Source organism: Aythya fuligula, chromosome 3 (genome assembly GCF_009819795.1).
Source record: "Aythya fuligula isolate bAytFul2 chromosome 3, bAytFul2.pri, whole genome shotgun sequence".
Classification (NCBI taxonomy): Eukaryota; Metazoa; Chordata; class Aves; order Anseriformes; family Anatidae; genus Aythya; species Aythya fuligula.
Genome location: NC_045561.1, coordinates 96,264,094 through 96,288,456, shown reverse-complemented (window position 1 = coordinate 96,288,456; position 24,363 = coordinate 96,264,094). Strand labels below are relative to the sequence as shown.

Below are 24,363 nucleotides of genomic sequence, written 5' to 3'. Positions count from 1 at the left end.
AACACACAACTTAAAATGAATGTTACAGACACATTTAGTTACAAGATACAGGATGGTTCCCATCTTTAATTTAAATATGTCAGACATAAAAGTTTTTACCATTGTCAGAAATACATATACACACACACATATATATCCATATATATATGGATATATATATCTCATTATGAGTTATAACCAACCTCTCTGACAAGGATGTGATGCATTATCTCATTACATATCTGTAAGGAAAGCATTAGCCCAAAGAATTTTCATTGCTTATGTAGATATTTTATTTATTTATTTTTTTATTGGTTTTGTTTTTACTTATTCTTGATAAAGTGGGGTCTGTAATAGGTTTTAAATTATTAGTGTACTTCATTTGAAATTTCTGTTTTTTGAAAAATATCTAAACTTTCTTCCAGTGGTTCTGATGTACAGATTAAACTACAGGAAAAAAAAAAAAAAAAAGTAAAATGTGGGAACAGAAGCCACATCTTGGCAAGCACTTAACGGTAAATGTACCCACTGATCGTACATAAGTCACACATTCTCTTGTATGCTCTCATACTTTACTGGGTTATGCAGCAGGCTTTTGGTAAAAGGGGAGCCCCAGGGGTGGCTGAGCAGAGCCCAGCAGCTGCCACATGTCAAAGCAGAGCCAGCTCCAGCCGGCTCCAAAAGGACCCTCTTCTGGCCAGAGTGTGTCAGGGACAGAGGCTGGGTGGGTCTCTGGGAGAGCCAATTGAGGAAATGGAAAAAGCTGATGCACAACAGCAGCTGGGAGAGAAGAGTGAGAAATGAGAAAGAAGCAGCCCTGCAGACCCCAGGGTTAGTGCAGGAGGGCAGAAGGTGTGCCAAGAGCTGGAGCAGAAGTTCCCCTGAGGTCTGTGGAGAGGCTCCTGGTGGAGCAGGCTGTCCCCCTGCAGCCCATGGGTCCCCCATGGAGCAGATCTCCACAGTGGAGCAGGTGGATGTGCCCTGGAGGAGGCTGCACCCATGGAGAGCCCCCGCAGGAGCAGGCCCCGGGCTGGAGCTGCAGCCCATGGAGAGGAGCCCAGGCAGGAGTGGGGGGTCTGGGGAGAGCTTCCACCCACCCATGAGGGATCCGTGCTGGAGCACTTTGCTCCTGGGGAATGGACCCCGTGGTATGGAGCCATGTGCGAGCAGCCCTTGAAGAGCTGCTGCCTGTGGGCAGCCCCCGCAGGATCAGTTTGGGAAGGATGGCATCCCGTGGGAGGGACCCCGTGTGGAGCAGGGGCAGGGAGTGACCATGAAGGTGCGGTGGAGACGAAGCTTCAGGGACTGACCGCAGCCCCCATTCCCTGTTCCCCTGCGCCACTTGGAGGGAGGAGGTAGAAGAAGGTGGATGGCGGGAAGGTGGGTTTGGTTTGCTTCTGGTTTGCTTTTGGTTTGCTTTGGCTTTGCCAAATGTTCTGTCCTGAGATTTCCTTCCATTGTCTTTTCCAGGACAAAACACTGAGAGCTGTTCACTTCATTTATCTTTACCTAAAAATTTATTGCTCTCTAATGCAGCTTCTCATAGTGATGTTATGCTGCCCCATATGATTTTATTGGATCCTTAGGGGCTTATCAAAAGAGACAGGCATGAAACACTGGTTCATCTTCCAGAATATTTTTAAGTAGAAAAGCCGAATGTCTTTCACTATTTCCCACAGGCAGAATGCATCTTTTCTTTGGGTTATTTAGGAAGCTAATCTAATTCATAAACACACTCTGGGAAGAAATTCTTCTCTATTTAGGTAGAGCCAGCAATTATTCCTTTCCATACTGAGACTTGGGGCTTTTTTCCTTTAAATTATGGGAGAGCGTTTTCCCAGATCAGAGAGATAATTCAAAGAGAGTGAATCTCTAGTCCTGTGTCCTCCTTGTAAACTAGCATTTTGACTTAAAATGTATCGTTCTATTTTTTTTGTTATTCATGTCAAACCCACTATCTACTGATATAACATTGTGAATATTACATTGCATATATTTTTGTGTTTTGGCAATCTTGAACCTGATGATCTCTCGAGGTCACTTCCAACCCCTACATATCTGTGATCCTGTAACTCCATGATTACCCTGAACAAATGTCCAGTAAGATAAAACCCCAAAACTGGATGTATCCATACAGGGAAAACAAAACTATTAACATTTTTAAAGCTCTTAGTTCTTCTGAACTATAACTTACTTTGCATTCTCAGTTGATTTCTTCCAGTCGTGATCAGGTGTTAAATAAATGGTACGTGACATAGCAGTTGGTAAATGTGAACTGCCCAGCTATTAACTTCTCTGGATCCCACTACCTAGCTAACAATTACTCAAGCTTCTTTTCCAGAACTGCCTCAAATGACTGTGTCTTAAACACACATCTATTTCACAAAAGCTTGAATCAGTGACTATGAAAAAAAAAAAAAGACAATTTTCCCAATCAGACTTGAAAATAAGTTAAATAATGTCTCATGAGGAGCTGAAGAAGCAAAACAAAAGACACGTGCATGTCATGTCCCCATAGTGCTTCCTCAGAGGGGCAATATTACCAGGAATGTATCTTTCATTAGAACTTGGAATTATCTAATAGATTTATGTTACGCCAAAGATAGCCAAGGTTGTTTTAAAGAATTTTTCTGTATTTGAATCAGTTAAAAATCTAAGTTTATATACAACATTTTCACATTTTTACAGAATTTCTTTTGTTTCAACAAACAAAATGGAAATGGTATAACTAAAACTTAACACATATTTTTAAGGAAAAGGAACTTGTTTTATTCAATTTAAGAATTACTTTTTCAGAACTGTATGACTGCTAGAGGGTCTTTACACTATAACTAATATTAACGGTCTTCTTTTTTGACAGGTTTACCTTCAATATTTTTTTTTTTTTTTCACTTTGAGGTTTCTGTAATAATCAGTTCTCGCTTTGGCCAGTAGATCACATTTATGACTTACTCTTGGAGCCTGTTAGACCTCTATGTCTATTTAAAACATAGTTTAAATTAAAATGAAACTTGGGTTAATAATTCAGTATAATAACTCCAGTAATAACAATAATACAAGTGATATTTTTGAAATGCATACATTGGGGATTTAAATGATCTTTATGCTTTAATACAAATCTCAAAGTTTATGACAAAGATTAATATCTGTGAAAACTTCATCCAGAGAACTCATTTTAGTCTGTATTTCTTCCCCGTAAACCCTTTGCAGTACAAGAAATAAACAATACTTTCAACCTCATCTCTATATTTACCCTACTAGATTTCTGATCAATTTATGTAAATTTGCATAAACTATTACGGAACTAAAACATAAATTCATAAATTTTATGAATTCTTGTAACACTGAACTTAAGCAACAAAATAAGAAAATAATACAAGTGTCCCTTTCCAAGTGCATACACAAAACTCATGTGCAATATACTTAGATTGACAGTGAAAACCTTTAGCACCATTACCTCTTGTTATCACGGAAATCAATCATTTATTTCAATCTGTTTTAACTCTTCATAGCTGATTAGCCATGACAACACTTTAGTTCTACATAACGACCACCTCATTTCTTTGTAGCACCTTATAAAAAAACTTTACCAAAGCCTCTAATGGAAATGTCAGAAAATGTTTCTTCACTTGCATGTTTTAGATGAAAGTCCAAGTAAAAGCTTCACAATGGAAAAAAATTATAGGCTACTCTGTTCATTGTCCCCACCCAAAAGAAAACACATACACATACAAAAAAGCAAAAGCAAAAAACACCACAAATAGACTAGAATTAAAAAAAAAAAAAAAAATCACATGGACTTAAGATCATTTTTACTCAATAAGACTTTGAAAGATACTAATAAATCATTATGAGGAACATGATTCATAATATTACACTCAGGCTTTGGCTGCTTACATTACAGATTAAGATAAAGGTGCAATTCTTCACTAAAGGCTGCATTAAAAAAGTAAAAAAAAATCATAAAGTAGTGTGAGTTTTGAAGCACACTGAAAATTACCTTCACATCTAGGGAAATGGTAGTTCCAATTCCTGTTTATTCCATGTTGGCATGTGAGAACAGACTGACCCCTCAAAACATATCCAGGATAACATTCAAATGATACTGACTGACCCACGCTGTAATCCGAGTTGACTATATATCCATTAAAAAAAGGAGGAGGATCAGGGCAGTTCTGTAACTCATAAGCTGGAAGAGAAAATAAGTGCTTAGCTCTCAACACAAGAATTAACCATTAATTTAAATTCTGTACTGGATTCCATAATAGGTTAACACAAATGCCAAAATTCAGGACCAGAATGGTTAATACATATCAATAATAAATAATTACAGGAATAAATCATTCATTTGAACAATTCAGCTCTTAACAAAGGAATGAAGGAATTAGTTTCAGTAACAAGCATTGGAAAGATCAAAATCTGGAATAGATTGAATTACTATTACTATACTAACTATTATTACTATTACTAAACTATTACTACACTACTATTCTCAAGATTAAAATTTTCCCCAGAAATTTTCAAGTGTATTTTTCTGTTTTGATATATGAAACAATTCAATCCATTCCAAGTAAGAAATGGTCAAATGATTTATGAAAAGAAAATGTCCACGATGACTGAAATTAAACTATTTTTATAAAAAGTGTTCAAATCTATTGAATAGTTCATAGTGCAATTTCCAAATTTGGAAGTTTATATTTATTAATATTGAAGTGTACAATTATAACACCATAACAACTTGAGACTTTTTTTTCTGATAGTATTCATACCAATCTATGTGTCATACACTAAGACTGAATGTAACTGCATGAATGAATGAATGAATGTAACTGCAGCACAACAAAAATGAAGTTTTTGCAGCACTGTGAACACTCTGTAGCAACCCAAACTTTTGAAATTGAGGTTAAGCATGTGTATTACTATGCTGGCTTATATTTATTTGACTGGCGATATTGCAGTTTGTTCATTACCTCCACTGATTAGATAGTGCAATGGCTTCAACAATAAATCAGCACATAATCACAACAATTGTTCAAATGATTCCACACAAACAGTATAGTAAGTATTCTAATAATGTATAATACAGTCATTCATTACAATTTTATGAAAATTAACATTTTCACAAGCCATTGAACTATTTTGTACACATTAAACTATTCAGAATATCACCCAACCAAAAAAAAAAAAAAAAAAAAAAAGTAAATAAAGAATTAATGGAAGATTATAAAGCCAGAGAAAAGCAAAAAATATAAGGAAAATGTTCCTTCTAGATGTATCTCCAAACAAAAATTATACTAATGACTCACCATATTTAACGTTGGTTTTTATGTTTCCAAATACCTCAAAATATTATACATATTTAATTAATACAACATAGTGCAATGAACATTCAGAGAGAACTTTCACTAATGACATTCACTGAGATACAAAGATAAAAGTATGTGCTTGCATATCAGAGATATATTGCTATAGAATGTTTAAATGATAAATAGTCTCACAGGAAGAAAAAAAAGGGGGGGGGGGGGGGTTATAAATGACTTATTATTGAAAAAATGAATGCCCTGATTTCTCTGAGCATTCCATTTAGTTACAAAATACTCTTGTCAGAAGATAAGGAAGTTAAAACAAGAGCAATAATTCCAGCGTGCTTTATATGCCTTTAAGTCTAAGCTCTATATATACAGTAAGATGAAGAACATATGCATGAAGTATTTTGTTATTTTTTCAAAGTGAATCATGACAATATGAATATGTTCATTCTGGGAACATATACTTGCTATTATCAATTAGATTCTTAAACTAGCCATTTCAGCAAGGTAAGGGAAAACATAATTCTGTTGTGCTTACTTAAAGTACCTACTTAAAGTGAAGTAGTAGGGCTATGCCTACTTAAAGTGAAGCTTCTACTTAATTGCTTCGCTGAAACAGAGCTATGATCATAGTTTTTCTCAGTCATTGCTGATTAAAGTCAAGCTACAGAACAAAGACAAATTTTATTTTGAGGCAGCTTCCTCCATTTCCATGATTCATTCAGTGAATCCAGAATGCAGTGTTTGTAAGAGTACAAAGATGTGGAGAGAAACAGAATTACCAGAAATATTCGGAAATCATCTAAGAAATCAGACACTCCTTCTTTCAAGTAACAACAACGAAAAAAAATCAAGAAAAAATGAAAACTTAACAATCAGAATTAATTGCTACTGGCAAAGAAATAAAATAATAATAATAAAAAACAACTAATCAACTTTATTCTACTTTAATTATGGTTCATTAAAATCTTCTGCTAAATCCTAGTAGTGGCTCATTAATTTTTGATGGTATTATTACCCCTGATCTCATTATTCATATAGCACCACTACAGCTAATATCATTAGCATCAATAGGAATTATTACCAACATCTTTCTACAAAATAGAATACTAAAAATATTAAGATTATGGAATTTATTAAGACTAATATATAAAATTATATAAAAATCTACTTAGCAAACTATATAAAAAAAAAAGAAGCAAAAACAAACAAACAAACAAACAAAACCAATAAAATACTGTTCTGAACGGTTACAGGATCTCAGAGATTTATTTGAAAAGGTGCACTACAACTTTGTCCAATAGTTAAAAAGACAGTATTTTGGAACAATGACAATAAGTACTGAAACTTTTTAACTTTGATTGTACAATATTTTGAGATGAATGTGCATGAAAAATACCATTTTGTGTTGGTTAATTTGTTGCAATAAAGTACCTACAAGGAACATTTTAGACATGAGTGTGGTCTCAGACTTTTCCAAGTCTTAAAGAGACAGCACTGTGCTCAGGTAGCCAGCAAGGCCAACAGCATCCTGGCTCTTATCAGAAATAGCATGGCCAGCAGGACTAGGGAAGTGATTGTCCTTTTGTATGTGGCACTGGTGAGGCCACACCTCAAGTACTGTGTTCAGTTTTGAGCCCCTCAGTACCAGAAGGACATCCAGGTGCTGGAGCATGTCCAGAGAAGGGCTACGAAGCTGGTGAAGGGCCTGGAACACAAGTCCTGTGAAGAGCGGCTGAGGGAACTGGAGTTGTTTAGTCTGGAGAAAAGGAGGCTCAGGGGAGACTTTCTTGTGCACTACAACACTACCTTCACACAATACAGTGTAATATGCAGTACTACAGTACTACGACACTACCTGCACGACCTTGTTGTGCTCTTAAAGGAGGCTATAGCACTTATCTCACTGATCTACATGAGAAGGAAACACAGGAAAAAACTCAGGCAAAAGAAAAAATGCTGAAATAACATCAATATCTACCCCTCTAATTTGCACAACATCCCTAAAATCCTTTGGAATGGTAGTGGAAAAATAAAGCCTATCTTCACAGAATCACAGAATTTCTAGGTTGGAAGAGACCTCAAGATCATCAAGTCCAATCTCTGACCTAACGCTAACAGTCCCCACTAAACCATATCCCTAAGCTCTACATCTAAATGTCTTTTAAAGACTTCCAGGGATGGTGACTCCACCACTTCCCTGGGCAGCCTGTTCCAGTGTCTAACAACCCTTTCAGTAAAGAAGTTCTTCCTAACATCTAACCTAAAACTCCCCTGGTGCAACTTAAGCCCATTCCCCCTCGTCCTGTCACCAGGCACGTGGGAGAACAGGCCAACCCCCACCTCGCTACAGCCTCCCTTGAGGTACCTATAGAGAGCGATAAGGTCGCCCCTGAGCCTCCTCTTCTCCAGGCTGAACAAGCCCAGCTCCCTCAGCCGCTCCTCGTAGGACTTGTTCTCCAGGCCCCTCACCAGCTTCGTTGCCCTTCTCTGCACCCGCTCAAGCACCTCGATGTCCTTCTTGTAGCGAGGGGCCCAAAACTGAACACAGTACTCGAGGTGCGGCCTCACCAGAGCTGAGTACAGGGGGGCGATCACCTCCCTAGCCCTGCTGGTCACGCTGTTCCTGATACAAGCCAGGATGCCGTTGGCCTTCTTGGCCACCTGAGCACACTGCTGGCTCATATTCAGCCGACTATCCACCATCACTCCCAGGTCCTTCTCTGCCTGGCAGCTCTCCAACCATTCCTCTCCCAGCCTGTAGCTCTGCTTGGGGTTATTGCGCCCCAGGTGCAGGACCCGGCACTTGGCCTTGTTGAACTTCATGCAGTTGACCTCAGCCCATCAGTGCAGCCTATCCAGATCCTCCTGCAGAGCTTTCCTACCCTCGAGCAGATCGACACACGCGCATAGCTTGGTATCATCTGCAAACTTACTGAGGGTGCACTCGATGCCCTCGTCCAGATCATCGATGAAGATATTAAAGAGGACTGGCCCCAGCACCGAGCCCTGGGGAATGCCACTAGTGACTGGCCTCCAACTGGACTTGATTCCATTTACCATGACTCTTTGGGCCCAGCTATCTAGCCAGTTTCTAACCCAACGAAGCATGCGCCAGTCCAAGCCACGAGCAGCCAGTTTCTTGAGGAGAATGCTGTGGGAGACGGTGTCAAAAGCCTTGCTGAAGTCAAGGTATATCACATCCACAGCCTTTCCCTCGTCCACCCAGCGCGTCACTTTGTCATAGAAGGAGATCAGGTTCGTCAAGCAGGATCTGCCTTTCATAAACCCATGCTGACTGGGCCTGATCGCCTGCTTGCCCTGCAAGTGCCACGTGATGACTCTCAGGAGGATCTGCTCCATGAGCTTCCCTGGTACTGAGGTCAAACTAACAGGCCTGTAGTTTCCTGGGTCTGCCCTCCTGCCCTTCTTGTAGATGGGCGTCACGTTTGCTAGCCGCCAGTCGACTGGGACCTCCCCCAATAGCTAGGACTGCTGATAAATGATGGATAGTGGCTTGGCCAGCTCCTCTGCCAGTTCTCTCAGTACCCTTGGGTGGATCCCATCTGGCCCCATCGACTTGTGCACATCCAAGTGCCGTAGCAGGTCACCAACCAGTTCTTCATGGATAGTGAGGGCCACATCCTGCTCCCCATCCCCTTCCACCAGCTCAGTGTACTGGGTATCCAGAGAACAACCGGTATTGCCACTAAAGACTGAGGCAAAGTAGGCATTGAGCACCTCCGCCTTTTCCTCATCTCTTGTAACTAAGTTTCCCTCCGCATCCAGTAAAGGATGGAGATTCTCCTTAGTCCTCCTTTTTGATCTTCTAAAATTCTGGTTAATTCAGAGATACATATCTTTTCCTCCTCATTGTAAGTAAGGTAAATAAACAGATACAGAAATTTTGGGGGGTAGTTCCGGTATTTCATTTAATAAGAATGAAAATCTTCTGCCTAAATCCGATTATCATAAATTTTTCAGTCAGACAGTGGTGAAAGCATTTGCTGGAGAAGAATGTAGTAAGAAAAATGATGGTAAATGTGAAGATACTCTCCGCATGTGACTTGTGGTATAAATCCTATAAGTGATTTATAAATTTGTTGAGTAACTGTAAGTCAGGTGATCCATCTATCATCTCATAATTTATAGGCCACTCAATGAATTTGTTTTATAGTTTTAATATGAATGTGAATTATATTGTTCTCTGTACTTCTGATACATGCAACAACTATACCTGATTTAACAGCGCAATTCATTATTCAGTCATCACTATTAAATATTACCCACAATTCTGATGTCACACCTCACAAAAGAAAGCTTTTTTATTAGTGTCATGCCCAAAGATTTTTTTTCTTATTGAGCTTTACCAAATGATATATTGTTTCACAACAGAAAAAAAAAAAAAAAAAAAAAAAAAAAAGCACCCTAGTGAGAGCCTGAAATGAAGCCCAACATAAAGAAAATCTGAGAGAAAGATTTAATTCTAGCCCTGGTAATAGTCAAATATTTGAATTTCAACATGATATCTTGTACTGATATTTTGCATTTCTTTGTGCAATATATTTTCCATTGGTGAGAAAAGAATGTAAATCACAAAAGGAATATAATTGATTATCCACTATCCTGCTTTTATGATTTAATATATTGATTTTATGATTTAAATGTATTTTCCCTGTTACATTAACACTAGGGTGATTTACTCTGCAAATACTACATATATCTATAACACTTCAACATAGAAATAATTACTGCATAGAAAAATTTTATTAGCAGACAGCAGAGTACACAAACACTCAAACATTAGGAAATCTCACAATTAAGACTACTTAAAGAACATTTCTGCAGATGCATTGTGCCAGGATTAGCGTTACAAAACATGGATTACTTTTGTCTAGAGTTATAAAATCATTTTCCATGAGCCCCCAAAAGATATTATTCACTTCCACTAGTATTACTCCCTTAGGACAACTTCTGAAACCATATTTAGAAATATAGCAGTTTTTCAACAAATCCCTTTTTCTTTCCAGAATTTCTATGTCTCAAAAGCTCAATCATAGTCATCCTTTTGATAGATAAAGGTCATCAGATTTAACACATTTGAAGTATATCGTGTACATGCATGAATGTGCTTGAGGAAGTAAAAAAGTGCATCAGAACTTTTTTCTGTATTTTCTGTAACATGTTTCTCTCCAAGTGTAACAGAGTGAGATTCTCACTTCAGCTTTATGCTACACTGAAATTCAGAACAGATTAAAAATGCTGTTAGAATTCCAGTCATAGGAACTATGATTCCTGTAGTAACGATTACATAAATAAAATATTTACCTGCTTCCAATAAAGAAGTTCTAGCCCCAAAGGGACAGCTATGTAGAAAAAAATATGTTCCAGAAACATTAAGAGGCTGAAGTAGTAGTTATACTATAGCCACGTATTAAAACCCGCAAAAAAAAATTTTTACAACTATTGCTAACTGTGTCCTAAATTCTGTAGTGAATCCCTCAGAAGCTGTAACAGACATTTATTTTTCTGACCTAGCATATATCTTGAGTCATTCCAGCTATATGCAGAGTATCCTCAGCCTGTAATTAGTCAACTTGGCTTGCCAATCAAAATTCTGTGACAGTCTTCTGTGTGACTTCTTCCCCTCAGATATGGTATGCATACACTGCTTGCATCTCAGATACTGAGATTCAAAAGACGTGGGAGTCTCAGTAAGTCCAAAGAGATTTAGAAATGTTCTTCTAAGCATTTCTGTTTGCTTCCCATCTTTGCTGCTTATCATAGGTGGCAAAACCACAGTGAGGATAATAAAAAGCCACAGTTTCTTAATGCTTCTGGTTTTTGAATTAAACAGTGGAATAGTTATTTCAACAACAGAAAACAGAAACACACAAAATAAATATTACTCTTTTGAAAATCAGGAACTGTAAAGTCCTCTAATTATCTTACAGATCAGTAAAAATAGTACTTGATAAAAGTTATCTGAACTGCTACAGAGAGCTAAGACACAGCCAATATGAATTTCCCTCTTGTTACTGATAAAACAAAATGTCAAACAACAGACTTCATTAACTCAGTTTTGTAAAATCATGGAATACTCTTCATTCCTAATGTAATGCAATTGTGAAGGTGAAGTGATGACAAAACCTGAAAGCATCAAAGCACAAAACAATGAAGATCTGACCATCAATGGTATTCAATGGTTTTCCTCCAGTTAGGAGGAAAGATGAAGTCAGTAAATTACTTTGTCAGCTGCAGAACAAACAAAGCTTGTATTTATATATTTTATTTTATTTACCTAAATTTAAGCACTATGTTCTTATAAACAGACACCAAAATGATTAAGCCCTTTCTAGATTACCTTACTGTATTTACAGTATCTTCAAACCCATGAAACACAATCAATACATTTTCTGTAAGAGTAAAATGTTATAGGCTATACACCATTTATGCACCTGATAGTGCAAAAGATCTGAGATCAGTCTGGTCATGCCTTGGCCTGAGCTGAATTTAGCTCATTTTAACAATTGCTAGCAGCCAACTGATTATTAACTAATACGTTATACTCTGCAAATACCATGTATGATAAAGGTCCGGCAAGACTTGGCAGTCACTGCTTAATAACAATAGTCACTTATAAGGGACTTAAGAGTCCCTTTCCCCTTGAAGCTGGGGAAAGCAACTTTCAAAGTCTGGCTAGGAAACAGTAGGAAAGAAACATACTGTGAGATAATATAGTAAATAAATAAAAAATAATAATAAAAGCCAATGAAATATAGTAAACACCCAGAAGATTCCATAGCTTAATCACTGACTGATTTTTTTTCAATGTACTGAAGTTTTTTTTACAGTGGATTTAAGCATTAATTGAAGTTGAAACCAAGACTGAACTGTAAAAAATCCCCATCATGAACATCATGCTTTTCCCAGCAAAGAGCTGAGGACTAAAAATAAATTCCTAGCTTTCTTTATATGATGTGCTCCCTTTTGTCCATAAGAAGATTTTGAATGTGACATCCATGCTAAAATCTTATATTTCATCTCCCTCCTGTGTCCCGGGACACAATGTGCATTAAAATATGCTGCAATAAGGAACATTCCAACTGGTTAGTCAGCAAGCTGAATTTACCTCTATAGACTCTACCTTCTCAACATGGGCATTGTTTAGGTTTTAGGTGCATCTCTTTTCTATTATTTAAATAGAGGACACAATTTCGCACTGTCAATGAGTCAGTCATGACATAACATATCACACGCTGACAGATTGAAATTGGGTGAAGCAGAAATAAGGCAATGTCTTTGAAAAGGGGGTGATTTTAACATAATAGGGTTAAAGTAAAACAAAAGATATCAGTTTATTTTTTATGGTGCCTTCTTCATCACATTGTCATTTACTTCTGAACAGTCATAATAATCCTCATGGACATAGTGGGGAAGGGGAGAACAGAAGAAATGAGTAATTCTGAGCTGAATTCACCAACCTTTTAAAAATGTGCAATAAACTTAATACATTAATAATAATCCAACTTCTCCAAGCTGAGTCTGATTTGCCTGTGACAGGTGAGATATTTGCCTGAGATATTAGGTGAGATAGGTGTTCTTACCTCAACTCATGAGTTGTTTCATTGTATTTTCTCCTCCTGTCCTGTTGAGGAGCAGGAGTAAGAGAGAACTGTATGCTCAGCACCTGACAGCTAGCTAAGGTCAACCTACCTCAGTGCCATCGTGTACTATCATTTCCATAATCATTAACAAAAATCACTGTCATTGCTAAAATCACAGAACACCATGTACACCAATTACATTTGCACCCCGATACACAAGAAGAGATAAAGATACAAAAGGTATTTTGATTAAAAAGCAAATAGAACCTGTTTTCTTGTTCTCTTGTTCAAAGCATCATAAAACACTGTGATTATTAGAAATGAATGTATGCTTTCCATGAAACACAAAACACAAAATCTAGCTGAGCAAGATGGAACATTCCCTCCAGATGTGAAATATTATACAATCTTACAATCCTATACAATCCTACAAGCAATTTAAGATTTAACTATTAATTTATTGTTAGGAATTCCTGTTTGTCAGGAGTTAGTCACATGTAGTTGAGCCTATAAAGACTCAATACCATTAAAGAAGGGCTTATTACATTACAGAAAAAAAAAAAAAAAAAAAAAAAAAAAAAAGTAATTAACAAACAGAACAGAGAGCACTAGGGAATATACAGGAAGCATATCATATAGCTTTGAATTTTATTTATTTTGCATTTATACAATTTGCCTCTTTTCTGTCTTTCCAGAAATTTTGAAAAAGAGCCACCTGTCCTACAATTACACTTGGCCTGGAATAAAAACCACACTAGGCAAGTGTGATGTTGTGACAGCATTCCCTATTTGACATCTAAGACTATGTGACAGAACATGACTAGATCATCTCCACAGGCAATAGAGAGATGAGACCTCTTCCTGGGAGTGCTTTATCTGCTTTATGTACCTAATTTGGTGAACCAAATCTTTGCTGGAAGTCTTTTACTCTTTACCTATTGATTCTGTAGATATGATTTAACTATAAGTATATATTATAATTATATATATATTTGTATATATATATACAAATTCATACATATTTATATAAACATATAGGCTTATATACGTATATATGAAAACCTAAATGATCAAAATTAGTAGCCTAAAACAAGGTGACATTCAACCAGCCTTAATATTTTGCAGGATCTGTTCAGATCCTGCAGTGAGTTTTAACCGCTTTCAGTAAGAGTATTTCAGAATTTCTGAAATACATGCAAATTAATGACATTTTTGTGCCACTATTGTAGATAATAAAAAAAAAAAAAAAAAAAAAAAAAGAAAAAAAAAGCTATTCAGATGAATAAAAAAGCCAATAGTAAAAGACCACAAATTCAGATATTCAAATCCTGAATATACTATTTGAAAAAACAGATATAGAATGTTTTTCATTTTCTTTTTTTTCCTACATATAAACTGAAAAAATATAATAAAAAGAATTTAATCTATATTTAAAATATTTAATCTATATTTAAAATAACATGCTATATTTCAAAATTCTCATTTGCTTTATTAAACATAAAAAACATATCTAAATTGGAAAACATGACACTGAATCGTAACAGCAGCATTGCCCAGTAACAGCACACCGTACTTGGATGAAAGGATGTATTAGCTATACAGACTTTGGCAAATGATACTACCTTGGCTTCAGGCTTTTACATCAGTAAAAAAAAAAAAATAAAAAAAAAAATCAATTCCAACACAGTCTCACTGTAAAGGAGTTGGATGGATGAAACATACTACAGATTTATTTATTTTTTTAATCTATGGATTTAAAAAATTACATGAGTAAATTATCCTAAAAGTAAATATATATATATATATATTGTAAATTTTTATTTTTACCATAATTTTCACTGTACTATTTCAAGCTTACCTTGGTACGTCAACTTAAATCCTTGCCTGTTTTCTGAGTGATCACTGTAAAAATGGACAAGTGTTTCATGAGTAGTACTTAGTAAAGGTGACGGGAGGTCCGTTCCACTAAACTGACCAATCATAGAGCTGGTGTGGTAAGGCCCATTCTGAATTTCAAGGAAATCATGATTTGCTTCAGTGGAGAAATTTAGAAACTGAATATGTGCACCTGCAGCAATAGAAAGAAAGAAAGACAAATTCAAATTAAAAAAACAAAAACAAAAACAAAAACAAAAACATAGTAATTGTTATTATATTTATATTCCAGTGACCATTCAAAGTGGCAACCTTAAATTTATGAAAAAGCAGCTTTTTTAATGAAAAACAAATAATTAAGCTCCTGAATAAGAAAACTTATTCCAATGCTATCAATAGAGAATCATACAGAACATATTAAAGTCAGCCACCTTCTGTATGGTGTCTGATATGGTTAGTCTAACTTGAATGAAGTCACTGTTTTTACAATGCTTTTGGGATATAAGATGAGGTAGAGCACCAAGCAGCCTGGAAACATCTTGTCTTCAACATCAGCATTTAATGATTTCTATCAGACAATACCAGACATATTAACAGCATAGGAATTCTAAAGATTTGAACAGACTATTAATATTATACTTAAGATGCTTAAAGTGACAAGCAGGTAATTCCAATGAACATATGTATATAGGCCCCAAATCAGTGTTTAGATATTTAAATACAGGAGTCCAATTTTTTGAAATAGTCTCTAATGATCCACAGAGTACCTTGAAAATGGAATTTCCCTTCTTTAGTTACTTAGTGAGTTACTGAGAAGGAATTCATACTACTAGCATTCAGTATATAAAATATTTGTATTTTAGAAGTAAAAGTAGATTTATCACTAACTTAAAAAAAATTAAACTCCTTAAAATAGACACTTATTACATAAATGTAAACATATCTTGTTTTTGAAAAAAATATTTTGAATGTTAATTCCAATCAGAGGACACATAATGTGTACCACTCAAACCTGAATTTTACATATATAATTGTCAATTCAATGTGTTAAAGAAAATGGTTTCTACACTAAATCATTACTTACATAAAATTATTCAGAATAAAACAGCTACAGAAAATAAATTATTATCCAGTCAAAAAAATAATTGTATTACTTCCTGCTCCAATCTCAGAGGATCCTCTCAGTGAGAGAGGATTTCCTTTCTCACTTGAATAGACCCTGAATAATGAAAATTCCAAGCTGAGCCTTGAAAAGACGCACTTTCAATCTGTTTAAAAGATTTGGATTTTAGTAGTGACTTCTTTTAGATGATCGGTATGTTTTCATGTAATGAAGAGAGCAGTATACTTGGGTGACTTTTAGCTCCCAACATTTTATTGTTGAACTTAGTTTAAGCACATCCACGTGCTTGTACTAAATCAAAAAAAATCATCCAAATAGGAAGTCTGAATACATATCAAAAAATGTATGGGAATAAATGGATATTTACTAAGAAAGGAAGTCACTGTGAGATTAACCATTTCAGTGGAATTTGAATCAGTCATTAAATGTTCATGAATGTCCTCTTGCTCAGTTTTTGTGCACGGTATTACTTGTTCAGTACCACATCAAAATACTTGGAAAAAAAAAAAAAAAAAAAAAAAAAAAAAAAAAAAAAAAAAAAAAAAAAAAAACAAAAAAAAACCTGGAGAATTATTCAATTTTGGAAATATTTTCCAGTTTGCTCTGATTTAATGTATTTATTTTGATATGAAAGGATGAATGTAGACGAGCTTATACACATAATTACACAGTGTCCAAGATTTTGCAGTGGAAGTTTTCTGTGAAACTTCACATCAATCATATTGACTAAACCTGGTGTAAAGACATTATCTGTGGGTTGTTTGAGACACTTTGGAAAAAAAAGAAATCCCTGTAGCAACTTTATGGTAAAAAAAATGTCATTTCCCCATGCTTTTGAAAACAATGATAGATCAATGGCATGAACATCTTGTACCTGTTAAATCCCTTGCCAAACAAAATCACAATATTTTCTAGTTATAGGATCATTGCTACAGGGGAATTTCTAAGAACTGAGAGGGATAATAATAGGATACAGCTAACTCTTGTGAAATTAAGCCATTAATATTGTCCACGTGGAAAGGCTTAAAGAAAATTGACTGACAAATATGAAGGACTGATTTTAGAAGGTGGTATTGTAGTAACCTATTTAGGAAGACATCAATCCAGAACAGTTGTGCATCATTTATATTTTCTACGAATATAGCCTTAGAATGCTAAAATCAGCCTAAGGTTATCTGTAACTATGACGGATCAGTTTTACCAGGTACACATTGATAAAGGGTACTGTGTTAGCAGTTAGTTTTGAGAGGCACCTGCTGCAAGATTTTCCTTGAACTATTTTGAATAATTATTTTTTCTCCATCTTGCTATAGCTCCTGATATACATGACATCAGATTTGTACTACAGAACATATGTTTCTTTTGTAAAACTAGACCTTTAAAAGGTTATTTGCTTTAATAAGGTCGTCTGACTTAAAATCAACAGTAGCACATGTCCAAATTCAGAAGCTCAGTTCATATACACAGGTATTGACAGAATTGCAAATCACTGAACACATTCTTTTACACTCTTTTAACTCTTTGTTAACATTATTTCAACTCTAAGTCTCTGTCCCACTTTGTCCACCTCACTCTGAATTCTTCCAGGCAGTTTTTGTAAGAAAGTACAAAATATTGACCAATGGATTCTAATAAAGTTTCTGACTGAAATCTTAGAGTTGAAATATATTAACATTTTCATACTGTTTTCTTTAAACTTGGTTATTATCAAATAAATGTTGACAGCTTTTAACATTTTTTTTCAAATAATCAACACTATCCGAAGAAGATAAGAGGACCAGACCTATTGCACTTACTTACATCATGCAATGATCTACCCCTAATTTTGTTTTCATAGACTTACATCAACCGCTCTTCAAAATATTCACAGTAGCACAGTATGTCTACAAATTAACTTAGTATAATATACTTGATGTAAGTAGTACATCTTACTACATAAATGCCTCTTATGAAAGCAAACGGAAAGCACAGAAAATAAAATCATTTCTAGAGTTGGGTATAGTGAATTTAATAATAAGCTTTTAAAATTAAATTTCTTATTTGAGAACGAGCATTGAATTCACAGTATGGGGCATAATGCTTCACAGCAAGAAAACTTACTCCCCTTTTATTTCTGATAATGATAGAAGGTTGTTTTATACATGCAGTTATAGATCACTTATTATCCATGATTAGCTTCTCAACCTAATTATTATTATTTTTAAGGCATTTTCAGTATGACAATAGTTGTAAGGCAAACCTGTAAAGTTTCTAGGTTGGCACTTGTTACCTGGGATTTGGAATACAGTTTTAGAATGTTTTTAACCAAATTCACAATGCTAGAAATAAAATTTTGTCCATTATCTTAGAACATAAAAAAAATGCTGTTAAAAGGTCACTTTGAGGACTCTAAAGGACATTAAACAGAAGACCTCTAGTTAAATTAGAAGTTGCATTATGTATTTCATCTGACATCTTTGTGCAGCAGATTTCATTTGCTTTGAAACCAGTTTCTGAGACACACTGAGTTTTACAAGTAACAAGCTGTTTTGCCAAAGACACATTTCTGAACTGCCAACCATTTTCAGCTCAAAAGATAGTGCATATATATGTAGTAGGTTGACAATACATTCAACTGGATAAAATCTATCTCATACTGGAAATTAGAATATTCTTATTTATATTTAAATCTGATTATTCCAAATAATTCCTTTCCAAATATAAGCTTACTTACCATATCCAATAGGCAATGAAATTTTCCATGTACAGTCCAAGTTACTAGGATAATTTCCAGGAAAACCGGGGCTCAGGATCACACCACCCATGTTAGTCAGAGTTCCACCACATTTAGCTGTTAAAAGTAAAAAGAAAATCACTGTCTGTTTAGTAATGCTAATTCTTAATATCTGGCATATGATTACTTCAAAAACTTATTTTCCATTTTATCCCCATGATCCCCAAGCAGTTAAATTTATCACAGTCAAAATGCGCCTCATGAAAGAAAGAAAAAAATAATTCAAGTTAGAACAAAATGCTTAATCCATGCAATATGTTCACTGTGATTTTACTGCGAATGTGTAGTTACATCTGGATAACCCATTGTCCAAGCCTGCCAGTTATGGTAAAAATGTCTCATGCTATGTAGAGAGGCTCCATATTTGGTGAAACAGATTTGGAATTAAACTGAATTATGACCATGATCTATGACATGGTAGTAAATCTACTAGCCAATATAGATAAAACTATACTAGAACTAAAAGCAATCAAACAAACCCCCCTCCCCCCCAAAAAAAAAACAAACAACACGGTTCTTTCTTTATTTCACAAAGAGGATTGACTAACTGCATAACAGAAGTTTGCTTTGCTTACTATCTTTGTGTTTTCTTTAGGCAGTTCACGTGTGTAGAGAGTGAAAAGACATTTGCATCATTTAGGATGACGTAAAACTAAATATGCAAAGCAACTCATAGAGGAGTGGCTGACTCTTGTTTGACATCTTGGTTAAGATGACAATATGAAGGAAAAGTTACTTCAAGAAATCTAATTAAAATCATTATTTAAGGAATCATTGCTTTTAAACCCATGCATCTTCACAACAGCTGTTACAATGATGTATCATCTGGTATCAGAACTGTGATACTATGATACTGTGAATTGCAATAATTGTATTGAAAAAATGAAAATGGTCTACTGGTTAGACCTTATAAAAATTGAAAATAGGAAAAACTCCATGAAAAAAAAAATATATACACACATACAAAAAGCCAATTGCCTGAAGAAAATTTCCATTTCTACAATTGTTTTGAATGAACTGCCCTGCCTCCATCATGTTAACTGCAAGTTGAAAATACAAATTAATATGTAGGTAGGCCCAACTCTGACAAGGAATATTTAAAAGCATTTCACATTAGTATTGCTGGATATCATCACAACATTTTAAATTCTTTTTAGATATGAAGCTTTAAAAAAAAAAAAAAAAAAGCTTTTATTAACTGAATATTAATGTTAAAAACATTCACTGACAAATGTATTTCAAGGCTGAAGTAACAGAGCATTATGATGGAGTTCTGCTTCTCTCCCCTTAATTTCTGCTTTTTCTTGAAATAAGCATGAGAACAGACAACAAAATCTTGACTCTCCTAAACTTTGCCTAAACAGAATCAATATTGCACAGAGGGAAAACACAGATCTGCTGAATAACGTCTTTGTGTTCTTAAAGGGGAACTTCATGAGGGAGGCTGACGAGGCGAAGGCGGAGCCAGCAGCGTCAGCGGCGGGCTATTTAAATCGGGACCCACCGCCATTTCACTGCCATTTGCCGAGGCGATCGGCTCCAGGGCAGACACGTTCTGCAGTGGAGCGGGGGATCGGGCCAGGCTGGACTAATTTTTCCAGCATCGAGCCTACTTGAGGGAGCCGCCAGGACCCAGCAGCCCTCGTGAGGGAGGCTGACGAGGCGAAGGCAGAGTCAGCAGCGCCCCCTCCCCAGGCGTTCAAAAGCTGCCCCTAGGGAGCGCGAGCAACCAGGAGCGCGGCGAATAGGGCGGGCAAACAGGGCGTGGCGCGTCAGAAGGGAGTAGCGCGGCAGTTAGCGCAGGCAGGGCGAGCAGGCAGGGCGAGCAGGAAGGGCAGAGCGCTCCCCCTACACACAAACAACACATCCTTAACAACAGCCGTAGCTAGGTGATAATGGTCTCCACCAGGCACGGTGCGCTCTCCAGGAAGTCGGTACACACCCAGACCGACTACCCGTTAAAAAATGCCGCAGTTCAGGTCACCGGATGCAAGGAGTGTCCGAACCTGTTGCTGCCATCGGCGGGAGGCAGAGAAACTGCGTGCGTGAGTTGCGAGCAGGTGGATGACCTGGTCCGCATAGTGGCGGAGCTCAAGGAGGAGGTGGAGAGGTTGAGGGCCATCAGGGAGTGTGAGCGAGAGATAGACTTCTGGAGTAACTCCCTGCAGGGCCTCAAGGAGAGGTACCAAGGTGAGACTCCTCAAATGGGGGTGGACCCCCTGCCCTGTAGCCGTCGGGCAGAGGGAGGGGATCTGGGAGTTCAGGATGAATGGAAACAGGCCCCTGCTCAACATCGCAGGCGACGCCCTCCCCTTCCGGCCCCGCATTCCCAGGTGCCCTTACACAACAGGTTTGAGGCCCTGGAGCTCGACAGACCAGTAGCTGAGGAAGAGGTAGCAAGTGTTCCCAGGAGGATGCCTAGGGCGAGGAGGTCGACTCCACGCCTCAGGACTGCCTCCACCAAGAAAGGGTTATTGTTGTTGGAGACTCGATTCTTAGGGGAACAGAGGGCCCTATTTGTCGGCCTGACCCTACCCGTAGGGAAGTCTGCTGCCTCCCTGGGGCCAGGGTCAGGGACGTTACCAGGAAGCTTCCCAACCTGGTACGCCCCTCTATTACCCTCTTTTGATAGTCCAAGTGGGCAGTGACAACATTGAAGAGAGAAGCCTGAAGGCTATCAAAAGAGACTTTAGGGGGCTGGGTCGGTTAGTGGATGGAGTGGGAGTGCAGGTGGTGTTTTCATCCATCCCTACGGTGGCAGGGAGGGGTTCAGAGAGGACACGGAAAGCCCACCTGTTAAACACGTGGCTCTGGGGCTGGTGCCAACGTGGAAATCTTGTTTTTTTTGATCATGGGGCACTTTACTCAGCACCTGGCCTGATGGCCTCAGACGGGTCCCTATCTTTTAGGGGAAAAAGGATCCGGGGCCAGGAGCTGGCAGGGCTCATTGAGAGGGCTTTAAACTACGTAGGAAGGGGGATGGGGCTGAAGCTAGGATTGTTGGGGCTGTGCCAGGGGGAATGATGGCAAGGCCGGAGGATAAGGCAATGGCCCAGCTGAAGTGCATCTACACCAATGCACGCAGCATGGGTAACAAACAGGAGGAGCTGGAAGCCATCGTGCAGCAGGCAGGCTACGACTTGGTTGCCATCACGGAGACGTGGTGGGACCAGTCTCATGACTGGAGTACTGCAATGCCTGGCTATAAGCTCTTTAGAAGGGACAGGCAGCACAGAAGGGGTGGTGGTGTGGCTCTCTATATTAGAGAGTCTTTCGAGGTTGTAGAACTCAAGGCTGGGAATGAAAAGGTCGAGTCCCTTTGGGTTAGGATCGGCAGGGACAACAAGGCTAGTGTCCTGGTCGGGGTCTGCTACAGACCGCCGAACCAGGATGAGGAGACGGATGAGGAATTCTACAGGCAGCTGACAGAAGTTGCAAAATCGTCATCTCTTGTACTCGTGGGGGACTTCAACTTCCCTGACATATCCTGGAAGCACAACACAGCCCTGAGGAAGCAGTCTAGGAGGTTTCTGGAGAGCGTGGAAGATAGCTTCCTGACGTAGCTGGTTAGTGAACCTACCGGGGTGGTGCCCCGCTAGACCTTCTCTTCACAAACAGAGAAGGACTGGTGGAGGATGTGATTGTCGGGAGCTGTCTTTGGCAGAGTGACCACGAACTGGTGGAGTTCACTATTCTTGGCGAGGCCAGGAAGGGGACCAGTAAAACCGCTGTATTGGACTTTCGAAGGGCTGACTTTGAGCTGCTCAGGACACTGGTTGGTGGAGTCCCTTGGGAGGCAGTTCTGAAGGGCAGAGAGGTCCAGGAAGGCTGGGCGCTCTTCAAGAGGGAAATCTTAATGGCGCAGGAACGGTCTGTCCCCACGTGCCCAAAGACGAGCTGGCGGGGAAGAAGACCAGCCTGGCTCAACACAGAATTGTGGCTTGATCTTAGGAGAAAAAAGAGGGTTTATAATCTTTGGAAAAGTGGGCAAGCCACTAGGGAGGACTTTAAGGATGTAGCGAGGCTGTGCAGGGACAAAATTAGGAAGGCCAAAGCTCATCTGGAGCTCAATCTGGCTACTGCCGTTAAAGATAACAAAAAATGTTTCTATAAATACATCAACACAAAAAGAAGGACTAAGGAGAATCTCCGTCCTTTACTGGATGCGGGGGGTAACTTAGTTACAAGAGATGAGGAAAAGGCGGAGGTGCTCAATGCCTTCTTTGCCTCAGTCTTTAGCGGCAATACCGGTTGTTCTCTGGATACTCGGTACCCTGAGCTGGTGGAAGGGGATAGGGAGCAGGATGTGGCCCTCACTATCCATGAAGAACTCGTTGGTGACCTGCTACGGCACTTGGATGTGCACAAGTCGATGGGGCCGGATGGGATCCACCCAAGGGTACTGAGAGAACTGGCAGAGGAACTGGCCAAGCCACTATCCATCATTTATCAGCAGTCCTGGCGATCGGGGGAGGTCCCAGTTGACTGGCGGCTAGCAAATGTGACGCCCATCTACAAGAAGGGCAGGAGGGCAGACCCGGGAAACTACAGGCCTGTCAGTTTGACCTCAGTGCCAGGGAAGCTCATGGAGCAGATCCTCCTGAGAGTCATCATGCAGCACTTGCAGGGCAAGCAGGCAATACGGCCCAGTCAGCATGGGTTTATGAAAGGCAGATCCTGCTTGACGAACCTGATCTCCTTCTATGACAAAATGACGCGCTGGGTGGACAAGGGAAAGGCTGTGGATGTGGTCTACCTTGACTTCAGCAAGGCTTTTGACACCGTTTCCCACAGCATTCTCCTCAAGAAACTGGCTGCTCATGGCTTGGACTGGCGCATGCTTCGTTGGGTTAGAAACTGGCTGGATAGCCGGGCCCAAAGAGTCGTGGTAAATGGAGTCAAGTCCAGTTGGAGGCCAGTCACTAGTGGCATTCCCCAGGGCTCGGTGCTGGGGCCAGTCCTCTTTAATATCTTCATCGATGATCTGGACGAGGGCATCGCGTGCACCCTCAGTAAGTTCGCAGATGACACCAAGTTAGGTGCGTGTGTCAATCTGCTCGAGGGTAGGAAAGCTCTGCAGGAGGATCTGGAAAGGCTGGACCGATGGGCTGATGTCAACTGCATGAAGTTCAACAAGGCCAAGTGCTGGGTCCTGCACCTGGGGCGCAATAACCCCAAGCAGAGCTACAGGCTGGGAGAGGAATGGTTGGAGAGCTGCCAGGCAGAGAAGGACCTGGGAGTGATGGTTGATAGTCGGCTGGATATGAGCCAGCAGTGTGCTCAGGTGGCCAAGAAGGCCAACGGCATCCTGGCTTGTATCAGGAACAGTGTGACCAGCAGGGCTAGGGAAGTGATCGTCCCCCTGTACTCAGCTCTGGTGAGGCTGCACCTCGAGTACTGTGTTCAGTTTTGGGCCCCTCGCTACAAGAAGGACATCGAGGTGCTTGAGCGGGTGCAGAGAAGGGCAACGAAGCTGGTGAGGGGCCTGGAGAACAAGTCCTACGAGGAGCGGCTGAGGGAGCTGGGCTTGTTCAGCCTGGAGAAGAGGAGGCTCAGGGGCGACCTTATTGCTCTCTATAGGTACCTCAAGGGAGGCTGTAGTGAAGTGGGGGTTGGTTTGTTCTCCCACGTGCCTGGTGACAGGACGAGGGGGAATGGGCTTAAGTTGAACCAGGGGAGTTTTAGGTTAGATGTTAG

The 24,363-nt window shown here is 38.9% G+C and overlaps 1 protein-coding gene across 4 annotated transcripts in view; it reads right to left on the bottom strand.

The window, feature by feature from the left end:
• CSMD1 (CUB and Sushi multiple domains 1) overlaps nt 1–24,363 on the bottom strand; it is a 1,186,669-nt gene that overhangs the window by 134,164 nt on the left and 1,028,142 nt on the right. For all 4 annotated transcript variants that reach the window (XM_032184761.1, XM_032184762.1, XM_032184764.1 and 1 more), the window contains 3 exons: nt 18,607–18,723; nt 14,754–14,963; nt 3,980–4,168 (listed from right to left, as the gene is read on the bottom strand). In XM_032184761.1, the coding sequence (XP_032040652.1) occupies nt 3,980–4,168; nt 14,754–14,963; nt 18,607–18,723 (516 nt within the window). The remainder of the gene's footprint in view (nt 1–3,979; nt 4,169–14,753; nt 14,964–18,606; nt 18,724–24,363) is intronic.